Source organism: Myotis brandtii, unplaced genomic scaffold (genome assembly GCF_000412655.1).
Source record: "Myotis brandtii unplaced genomic scaffold, ASM41265v1 scaffold165, whole genome shotgun sequence".
Lineage (NCBI taxonomy): Eukaryota > Metazoa > Chordata > Mammalia > Chiroptera > Vespertilionidae > Myotis > Myotis brandtii.
Genome location: NW_005356042.1, coordinates 3,222,899 through 3,234,318, shown reverse-complemented (window position 1 = coordinate 3,234,318; position 11,420 = coordinate 3,222,899). Strand labels below are relative to the sequence as shown.

At 36.8% G+C, this 11,420-nt stretch overlaps 1 protein-coding gene across 1 annotated transcript in view; it reads left to right on the top strand.

Moving 5' to 3' along the window:
• TDRD12 (tudor domain containing 12) overlaps window positions 1-11,420 on the top strand; it is an 85,378-nt gene that overhangs the window by 27,056 nt on the left and 46,902 nt on the right. Inside the window, exons 7-10 of the mRNA XM_014536781.1 lie at window positions 2,249-2,438; window positions 3,101-3,193; window positions 9,077-9,174; window positions 10,027-10,103. Of these exons, the coding sequence (XP_014392267.1) occupies window positions 2,249-2,438; window positions 3,101-3,193; window positions 9,077-9,174; window positions 10,027-10,103 (458 nt within the window). The remainder of the gene's footprint in view (window positions 1-2,248; window positions 2,439-3,100; window positions 3,194-9,076; window positions 9,175-10,026; window positions 10,104-11,420) is intronic.

The window sequence follows — 11,420 nt, the reverse complement described above, 5'->3', positions numbered from 1 at the left end:
GGCATTGTCACCCCTCCCTGCCCCCCCGCCAGCCTGGTTGCCGCCAACTGCGCCCCCTGCCAGCCTGGTTGCCCCTCACTAACCCCCTGCCAGCCTGGTCGCCCCACGCAGCCTGCTGCTCAGTCGTTTGGTTGTCCTTCACCCCCCTGCCAGCCTTGTCACCCCACTCTGCCTGTTCGGTCATCTGTCTGGTTGTTTTGGATGTGACGGCCCCTGGCTCTTTATATATAGATGCCATCCATGTTGTTCCTTTTATTGTCAAAAACAAAGGAATTGTTTTTGTCTGGATATACTTGTGTGTTTATCCGTTCACTTGTTGATGGACATTTGAGTTGTGGCTAGTTTGGGTAATTACAAATAAAACTGCTATGAATATTCATGTACAAGACTTCCTGTGGACCTATGCTTTCATTTCTGGATAGTAGGTATTAAGAGACTACCAAAGCGTTGGCCGGTGTGGCTCAGTGGTAGAGTGTCAGTCTGTGCACCGAAGGATTGGGGCACGTGCTCGAGGCAACGAATTGATGTGTGTCTCTCATATTGATGTTTCTTTCTCTCCCTCTCCTGCCTTCCCTCCCAATCTCTCTAAAAATCAATGGAAAAAATATCCTTGGGTGAGGATTTAAAAAAAAAAGACTATCAAATTGTTTTCCAAAGTGGTTGATCATTTAAAATCCCCTCAGCAGTGTCTGAGAGTTCCACTTCCTCCACATTTTCTTCAACACATGCATGGTCATTCTTATAGATGAATAGTGGTATCTCTTTGTGGTTTAAATTTGCATTTCCCTGTGATTAGTGATGTTGAGCATCTTTTCGTGTACCTGTTGGCCATCTGTCTGTCTCCTGTGGAAACATGTCTTCACATCGCCCATTTTTTATTTAGATTGTTTGTTCTTTTGCTGTTGAGTTATATGAGTTCTTTATATGTTCTGGATACTAATTCCTTATCAGATATATGATTTGCAGACATGTTCTCCCATTCAGTAGGTTGCCTTTTCATTTTGTTGATGGTTTCCTTTGTTGTGCAGAAGCTTCTTAGTTTGATGTAGTACCACTTGTTTATTTTTGCTTATTTTCTTTGATACCAACAGGTATCAGATTAAAAAAATCATCGTCAAGATTGATGTCAAAGAGCTTACCACCTAGGGTTTTTTCTTCTAGGAATTTTAATAATTTGAGGTCTTATAATCAAGTCCTTAATCCATTTTCAAGTTAATTTTGTGTATGGCGTAAGGTAGTGGTCCAGTTTTCCCAGTACCATTTACTGAAAAGACTGTCCTTTCTCTGTTGTATATTATTGGCCCCTTTGTCATAAATTAACTGACTATATATGTGTGGGCTTATTTCTGGGCTCTCTATTCTATTTCATTGATCTATGTGTCTGTTTTATGCCAGTACCATACTGTTAAATACATTTTTTTACAGTTTACATTCAGTATTGCATTAGTTCAGAGGTATAGCACAGTGGTCAATTATACACTTCACAGTGTGCTTCCCCATGCTGCTTTGATTACTGTCTTTCACCCATTCTTTATGGATTGTTTGTTTTCTTTTTATTGAGTTTTGAGAGTTCTTTATATGTTTTGGATACACATCCATCCAGATATGTTATTTAGAAATATATATTTTAAAATTTTATTGATTTTTTTTAGAGAGAGATGGAGGGAGAGGGAGAGAGAAACATTGATGTGGGAGCAAAGCATTGAACGGCTGCCTCCTGCACAACCCCTACTGGGGATCAAGCCCACAACCTGGACATGTGCCCTGACCAGGAATTGAACCTTCTGGTGCACCAGACGATGTCCAGTCAACTGAGCCACACTGGCCAGGGGTAGAAATATTTTCTTCCTATCTTTGGATTGTTCTTAACAGTATGTTTTTAAGAGCAGAAATTTTAAATTTTGATAAGGTCTGATTTATCAGTTTTTCCTTTTATGATTTGTATTTTGTCTCCCCCCCCCCCCAAGATCTTTGCGTGGCAAAGTTATGTTAGCTCTTCAGTGCTTTTAAGAATATTTTGTTTTTGTATTTCATACAGATTCTTACTGTTTTTCTTATCAGGAAGAATGGTCAGAAATATTTGGTTCATCATTACCAGTGCAGCAATCAAGAGATCAAGTTCTATCAAATTATGTTTTATAAAATAATTTTTCTGAGGATCAAAATTGTGGTTAGGTTTGGAATATTTTCTGAACAGTCATTTGACTATATTTGTCTTATAATTCATAAAATGTTTAAAATTGTACAGGTTTGTGTTAATGATGATCTGGTTGCAAAGAACTTCGCTTGTTATGTATCACCCATGGAGAATAAAAACCTTGATTCTTTAGAGAAACCAAGATTGAGTATAAAGTCAGCATCCTTTCCCAATAAACTCAATCCAGCACTTAGTCTTTGGCCAATGTTTTTGCAAGGAAAGGATTCTCAAGGAATGGAAAGTGAGTAGCTCCTCACCAATATGTTTTCTTAAACTGTCTTATTTATAGGGATCTTAGTGGTTTTTTTTAAAATCTTTATTGTTGAAAGTATTACATATGTCTCCCTTTTCCCCCCATTGACCCCTTCTTGTTCTCCCCTCCCCCACCTGAATTTTAGTGTTTTGATATAAGTTGTTGTATAGATGTTTCTCTGTACAGAGACAGTGACTTGAACTCTGAATTTAGTATTTTAATTGTATACCTAGTGAGTGTGTTACAAGTTTTGAGGTCCTAAAGCTGCTACAGTTCGTTTTTATGCGCACAGGAACAAACTATTCTCAATTTCTTATTAACGTAGACTTATGTTTTCAGGAGTCTGTCCATGTGTTCATATTTCAGAGATACTACCAAAACAAGGTTTTGTTTGTTGACAGTTTTAGATACTTTTTAAAAGAACTAGTTAATAGCATGAACATATGAGAAAAGTCAGTCATGGACAATGGAAACACTTCACCTGTTTCTACATTCCGTTTTCTTAAGTCCTTCACATAGTTCCCTGCTGAGGAGTAATGTCACCTATAACCTTACTTGTAAAAGCGAGAGCAGAAGTATGTAAAAGAATTCACATTTGTATTTTGGGTTTAATTTCATGCTTTAATCCTGAAATATATTATTTCTGTCAGAGTCACATGGTTTAACTTTTCTGGCGCAGTCTCTCCAGCATTCGCGGCCCAAGCGTGTTGTGAGTGATCCAGGGCCAACAGCTACTATCCTGGGTAAGTTCTACTTGCTTGCTTCATTTCAGAGGCAGCATAAAACAGCCCTCTTAATGGTCTGAAGATAATAAGGGTTGTTTAGAAGGGCTATGGTAATTCTCTCTTTTCTTAATTTAATGGGACCAGTTTGTGATGTCTTGCTGACAAAGATAATTTGCCTTGCAAATTAAGTCGACGCTCAATCCGTACTTACAGGATTTGATTATAATGTAAGGAGCTTAACAGGCACTCGTTCATATAGGACTGATTTATTCCAGCCCAGATATAGATCAGTGATTATTATTTATCTTCAGAGTATACATATGTATATATGATTGATTTTTATTTTAAGTAATAGGATGCATAAAAATAAGAAAGAGACCTTTCTGAGGACAGAAATACCCAGTCTTTAATTTCATATCTTCAAGATATTAAATTAATGGAAATTGTTGGACATGGGTGAAATCTGCCAGCATCTTTGATGCTTGGCTCATTGTAATTCCTGCACAATTTTGCTACTACATTGGGTGTATATAATATTTATATGGATATAATATTTCATATGCATTCATAGTAAACCTCAACTACTCAACTAAGTTAAAGCTTTAGTCAACTAAAATATTCCCTATACTTAAAATTATTTTTAATTAGTTTGGTAATGTTCATCATAGAAAAATGTAGATAATCAAAATTTCCAACACCTGTCATTTTTATACCTACTTATTAACATTTTAGAGTCTTTTTTCCCAAAGTTTTCCAGATGTGAGGGTGTGAATACAATTTTTTATTTTCCAGTAATGGGATCCTACCATATATATCTCTGTGTAGTGTTTTTCACTTAATATATGGCTGAACTTCTTTCTAGGTCAAATGTGTCCAGTATAACATGGGTTTAAGGATATGGGCTCTGACATGAGACTGTCGGAATATCAGTCCCACTGCCTCCTCTGTGACGTGGGGAGGCATTATTTCTGTCGCACTGAATTGGTTAGGAGGGTCATTCATGTACGGAGTTCACATGGCATAGCACCTGTGGCCTGCCCCAGATGCTGATCTGCCTCCTGTAGGGGTCCTGAATGAGAATTCCCGCTAAAAGGAGCCTCTGGTGGGAATGTATTCTTTCCATTTGTGTTTCATTTTCATTGGAACAGGAAAAATACAAGGCATTTACATCGTGTTTAATCATTGCACAGCTTCCCATTATTATTTTAAGTAGCCCCAGATTGCTGGACAGTCATTATTTCCTATTGTTCTGTATTACGTCAGTGTTGGAATCAACTATGCATGTCTTTGAAAAGGAAAAAGTTGATGGTAAACAAAATGTGAGATTTTATTGGATTGTCATGTAAAAACAAAATTATTAGCCCGGCCGGCATGGCTCAGTGGTTGAGCATCGACTTATGAACCAGGAGGTCACAGTTCGATTCCCAGTCAGGGCACGTGCCCAGGTTGTGGGCTTGATTCCAATTGGGGGACATGCAGGAGGCAGCTGATCAATGATTCTCATCATTGATGTTTCTATCTCCCTTTCCCTTCCTCTCTGAAATCAATAAATAAATATTTTTTAAAAATTAAAAATGGAACTGCCCTATGACCTAGTTATTCCACTTCTGGGAATTTATCCAAAAGAAACCCAAAACACTAATTTAAGAGAATATTTGTACTCCTATGTATTGCAGTGTTATTTACAATAACCAAGATATGGAAGCAGCTCAAGTGTCGATCAGTAGGTGAGTGGAAAAAAAGCTGTGGTACATTTACACAATGGAATACTACTCTGCCATAAAAAGGAAGAAACCATTACCCTTTGTGACAGCATGGATGGACCTGGAGAACATTATGCTAAGTGAAATAAACCAGTCAGAGAAAGGTGGCAAGTACCATATGATTTCACTCATATGTGGAATCTAATGAACAAAATGAACAAGCAAAATTGAGACAGATTCATAGAGAGCAGACTAACTGCTTCAGGGTGAAGGGTGCGGGGCTAGGTGGTGGGGGTGGAGGGATTGAGCAAAACAAAAAGAAAAAACTCATGTACATGGACAACAGGGTGATGATTGCTGCGGGAGTGGGTGGAGAGGTGGGGAGGTGGAGGAGGGTAAAGGGAATAAATGGTCATGGAAGGAGACTTGACTTGGGTGGTGAACACAGTGCACGGAGGATATGTTGTGGAATTGTGCACCTGAAACCTGTATAATTTTGTTAACCATAAATAAGTGCAATAAAAAGAAAAAAACCCCACAAAATAGTCGAAGTTTTGTTTTGTTTTTCCACGTGAGTATACAGTTTTTCCCAGTGTACGTTATTTTATATTTGTGGTGATTCATCTCCTATATAGATTTCTAAAAAAAGGACTTCTGGTTTAAAGGATGATTTTATTAGAACACTAGAGGCCCGGTGCACAAATTTCATGCACGAGTGGGGTCCCTCGGCCTGGCTGGCGATTGGGGCCAATCAGGGGGGCCTGCCTGCCAGGGGGAGGGACTGCGGAAGGTTGGCTGGACGCTCCTCCCCCCACGATCAAGGGCAATGGGGGGGCCAGCTGGCTGCGGGGAGGGACTGCGGGAGGTTGGACCCAGCAGCAAGCTAACCCACAGCCAATTCCGCGAGGAATTGGGCTCCCTCCTCCCTCCTGTCTGGGTCTGGGGTGCGGGTGAACCAGATTCGTGGCTGTCAGGGCCCCAGCAGCAAGGTCTGGGTCAGTGTGCATCATAGCTACCGGCCGGTCATCCGGTCATTCTGGTTGTTTGGTCTTAACGGTCACTTAGGCATATCTATCTATCTATCTATCTATCTATTTATCTATCCATCTATCTATCTATCTATCTATCTATCTATCTATCTATCTATCTATATATTTATATTTATATTTCCAGGTGCTTGTGCATAGGTGCCATATCATCCTGGAGTCCCACTGGGAATCAAGGGAGATTGTGCCTATTTTTGCTCACAGCCTCACTAGCAGAGAGTATTCCAGTTCTTTTGAGTTTTTTTCAGTCTGCAAATAAAATGTAGTATCTTAGATTAGTTTCCATTTCTCCTATTATAAGTGCTACCTATGATTTTGTAAAAAGCCATGTACATTTATTGTGGTTAAATATGTATGCTGTTGCAAAAGGTAAGATTTCCTTTTTTATGGCTGAGTAATATTCCATTGTATAAGTGTATTCCATTGTATAAGTGTACCACAGCTTTTTTATCTACTCACCTACTGATGGGCACTTGGGCTGCTTCCAAGATCTTGGCTATTGTAAATAATGCTGCAATGAACATACAGAATATGTTGATACACAATAACACTAAGTAAATGTTGGTTATTAGTATTATTAGTATTATTACTGCACTACTGGTTTATTTTACTTTTTCCTCAAGTACATATGTTAATAGTTTATACTATTAACTATTAGTTCGAATCCCATTCAGGTCACATAACCTAGATTGTGGGTTTGATCCCTAGTCAGGGAGCATATGGGAGGAACTTGATGTTTCTCTTTCCCCCTTCCTTCTTTTCTCTAAAATCAATTAGAAACATCCTCAGGTGAGGATTTTAAAAGAAAAGTACTTCATTTTCTTCTGATCTCTGACTCTGTTGATTATTCTTTTGTAAGTTCTTATTATGTCCTGTTGATTGACTTTTTAGATTTTCTCTTTATCTTGATATTCTGTAGTTTATTTAAAATGTATTTATGAGTGATGTCTCAATATTCATTTATTAACACTTGGAATTTTTCAATGACAGAATTCATGTTTAACCTGAATTTCTGAAAAGTATTAAATTTTAATGTTTGAAAGATTTTTCCCCTACCTCTCTTCCTGAAACTATTAGCCATAAATTAGTGTGTTTTTTTATTATCCTTTTTTAGCTTCTTTTTTGAATTTTTAATTTCTCTGAACTGATTTCTGAGTTTTCTTAATTTAATTCTTTAAATTTTCATTTTTCTCTTTGCTTCTAGTTCAGTATTTACTTCATCTTTTGAGTTTTCAATTTTATGACTATTTCTTACTGCTTAGAATTTTACTGGTTCTTTTTATGTGTGCCTGTCTTTTCATATCCATCTGTTTTGTTTCATGTATACTATTTCTTCTTTTATCTCTTGGATATTTTCAATAGATTTATATAGGAGTCCTTTTCAGACTGCTGTTTTATCGTCATTTCCTTTGGTGTGACGCTCCACCTTCTCGCAGACCTTTGTGAGGTGCTGTGTTGTTTTTTTTTTTATATTTATGATGGCATCGAACTAATTTGTGATTTCAGTGATCTGTGTTATTCAGTAGGAGAAAGGTATACCTCTTCTTTCTTATCCTCACCTGAGGATATTTTTTCCATTGATTTTTAGATAGAGTGGAAGGGATGAGGAGAGGTAAAGAGAAACAACAGTGTGAGAGAGACACATCGATTGGTTGCCTCCTGAATGCACCCTCACCGGGGCTGGGGATCGAGCCTGAAACCCAGGTTTGTGCCCTTGACCAGAATCCAACCTGGGACCTTTCAGTCTGTGGGCTGACACTCTATCCATTGAGCCAAACCGGCCAGGGATATACCTTTTAATTTAATTTGTGTTTCTCTTATTGATACTTAGAGTAAATATTTTCCCAGAATTGCTCAGTAATACTCTAATAAATGATTGCTGGGTTGAATTTCTTTTGTTTTTCTTTTCTTTGAAGTCACATCTTAATTTTTACCCAGCTTAATTATCCATATTATTCACTAAACAAATTTTGTCACTTGTCAAAAGTCAGATTTAGTCCTGGAGGATAAATATATTTGAAAGAATCTTCTTCAGAAATTTGCCACTTTCTGGTTATTCAAATTCAGCTTGTTTTCTAATATGTTTTCTATCCATTATGCTATTAAGAAGTGAAATGCACAATTATGACCTCAAACCATTGCTGAACTGAGTTATAATTGGTGTTCCAGTTGTTGCTATATAACAAACATGATATTTAGTGATGTGAAACAACCATTTGACAATGCTCATGGATTCTGTGGTCAGGAATTCAGTATGGGCACAGGAGGAAGGCTTTAACTGTTTCACAGTGTGTGGGACCTCGGCTGGGAAGACTCGAAGGCTGGTGGTAACTTAATGGTTCGATGCATTTGAAGATTTATTCAGTCCTGTGTCTGGCAGTTGCTGCTGGCTTTTGTCTGGGACTTCAACTTAGGCTGTCAAATGATATACCTATAGTGGCCTTTTCATGTGGTTGCTTGGACTTTCCTCACAACTATGGTGGCTGGGTTTCGGAAGTAAGCATCCAGGAGAGCAAGTTGCAGTACATGACATTTTTGTGACGTAGCTTTAGAAGTGACATAACGCCACTTCCATGTTGTTTACACGCCCACCCAGGCTCATCAGAAAGGAATATAGAGCCCATCTCTCCATGGGAGGAAGAGTCAAAATCACATTTTAAGAAGAGCATGTGTGTTGGGAGACATGTTCTGGCCCTCTTTGGAAAGTAGAGTATGCCAAGTTACGACAGTAAATTATGTTTACTTCTTAGTAAGCCAGTGTAAAGGAGTTTTTAAAGCATTTTCTAATAAGAAGGGTGAAACAAGTAAATTTAATTTTCTCAAGAGATCAACCAAAGGACTTGTATGCATGCATATAAGCATAATCAATGGACACAGACAGTAGGAGGGTGAGGGCATGTGCTGGGGGTGGGAGTGGCCGGGGAGAGGTCAATGGGGGAAAAAGACATATTTAAACAATAAACAATAAATTGTTTAAACTTTAAACAATAAAGAATTTAAATTAAAAAAATTTAGTTCCCTCAAGTAAGATTTAATATAAAACCCTATTCCATAATAATTTTATGCATTAAGATTTTATTATACTTTTAAAATATCCTTTTTGTCATATTTCCTATTTATTAACACCTTTTATCACTATTTTTATTTTTCAGATAAAACTATGAAATGTAAAGTGGATTCGTTGCCTGGTTCACCTAAAAATATATCTGAAAAGAAACAACAGTGCATCTCTTTAAAAGATGTAAATAAGGTTGTGTTTTTAAATGTTCATTAAATATAAATTTCACATAATGTTAATTTTAGAATATTCTTTAAAATCTAGGAACCAAAAATGTTTTCTATTAAAAAATGTTTGGCTATGATAATTTCATTCATGAAGAATTATAGTTTGCATATTTGCTCTATTTCAAAAGAACAAAAACTCCAGCCAGCTCTCACTTTGTTCTTGGCCTAGTGGCCTCTCTACAAAATGGGGTATTTATCCTCATTTTAAAAAATACATTTTTTAATTTATTTCACAGAAGAAGGGAGGGGGAGAGAGAGATAGAAACATCAGTGATGAGAGAGACTCATTGATCACCCTCCTGCACACCCCACACTGGGGAATCAAGCCTGCAACCTGGGCATGTGCCCTGACTGGGAATCAATCTGTGATTTCCTGGTTCAAAGGTTGATGCTCAACCACTGAGCAACACTAGCTGGGCTATCCTCGTTTTTAACAACGGTGTGAAAATCTGGGATTATGGGGTACTATAATAGTTAAATTCAAGAATAATCTGTCCTAGTCCCTTTGGCAATATAGGTGAAAGTTATTACAGGACATTTTAAATACTGAAATGTCAGTTCCTGCTCTGTGGATATTTCAATATAGTGGTTATAGCAATGATATAATCAGTTTTTTGTCTCTATATCTGTGTTGCCTGAAAATTATCTAGGATGGTTGTTTATGAGAATTATTCCCATGGAATTTTCAGTGCATGGGATGATGCCCACCAACTGAGGCACACTGGCCAGGGCCTCATGGAATTTTGATTCATCAAGAATATATATTTTGCTAGCATATATACTCTTTCTGAAAATAATGTGTGTGTTTTTTTAACAGTGTGTTGAATCTTCAGTGTATTGGCCAACAAAAAGAGGCATAACCATATATGCTGATCCAGATATACCAGCAGACAGGTATCATTTGAAAATTTAGTGTAATTAACTAGAGACTTAAGTATAATATTTTCTTATGTAGTGTATTAGATTGATTATAAGAAAGTATTCATTTTCAAAAAAAGACTGGCCTTGGAAATTTTGGTTAAACATATTAATTTAAAGAAAAATGTTATGATAACTGGTTAGCAGCACAATTGACCAAAAACTGGTAGTGGATCTAGAGTCTCCTGTTACCTTGTCAGATAAAGTTGTTTCCATAAAGCAGACTCAATGAAGTTTCCTTGATGTAAAGGATGGACAAATGTGGGCCAGATGGCAATACTGGTTGGTGGAAAGCAAAGGATGGTTTGTTATCTTCTTGAAGATGAGTATCAAAGACTTTTGACTATAACCCTATCCTCACTAACACACGTCAGTGATAATAATGAAGTCATAGAAAGGATATAATATACCACTTCATGGATAGTGTAAGACCTTAAAATAGTATGCTTCCATTTCTCTCCTCCTGGACTTTATGCTAGTGTTGTTATACACTTTATACGTTTGTTACAAATGCTAGACTCTATAGCAGTGATGGCGAACCTTTTGAGCTCGGCGTGTCAGCATTTTGAAAAATCCTAACTTAACTCTGGTGCCGTGTCACATATAGAAATTTTTTGATATTTGCAACCATAGTAAAACAAAGACTTATATTTTTGATATTTATTTTATATATTTAAATGCCATTTAACAAAGAAAAATCAACCAAAAAAATGAGTTCGCGTGTCACCTCTGACACGCGTGTCATAGGTTTGCCATCACTGCTCTATAGTCATTTGTATTGAAAGTATCTTTCAGAGAGATTTAAATAAATAATAAGAAAATAATCTTAAATATTTACCTAAGTAGTTACCATTAATGCTTTTCACTTTTTGTGGAGATCCAGATTTCTATCTGGTATCATTTTCTCTCTACCTGAAGGACTTTCTTTACTATTTATTATATTGTGGGTCTGCTGGTGATGAAATTTTTTTATCTTTTGTATGTCAGAAAAATTATTTTAGCTTATTTTTTTTAATAAATATATTTGCTAGGTATAGAATTCTAGGTTGACAATCCTTTTCCCCCTATTTTTTAAAGATGTTGCCCCACATTCTGGTTCCTCACATTGTTCCCAATGCAAAATATATTGTGATCCTTTTCCTCTGACTGCTTTTAAAATTTTCTCCTTATTACTGGTTTGAGCAATTAAAAAAATATATATATCCTGTAAAAAAATATATATACATATATATCCTATATAATAAAAGGCTAATATGCAAATTGACCAAATGGTGGAATGACTGGTCGCTATGA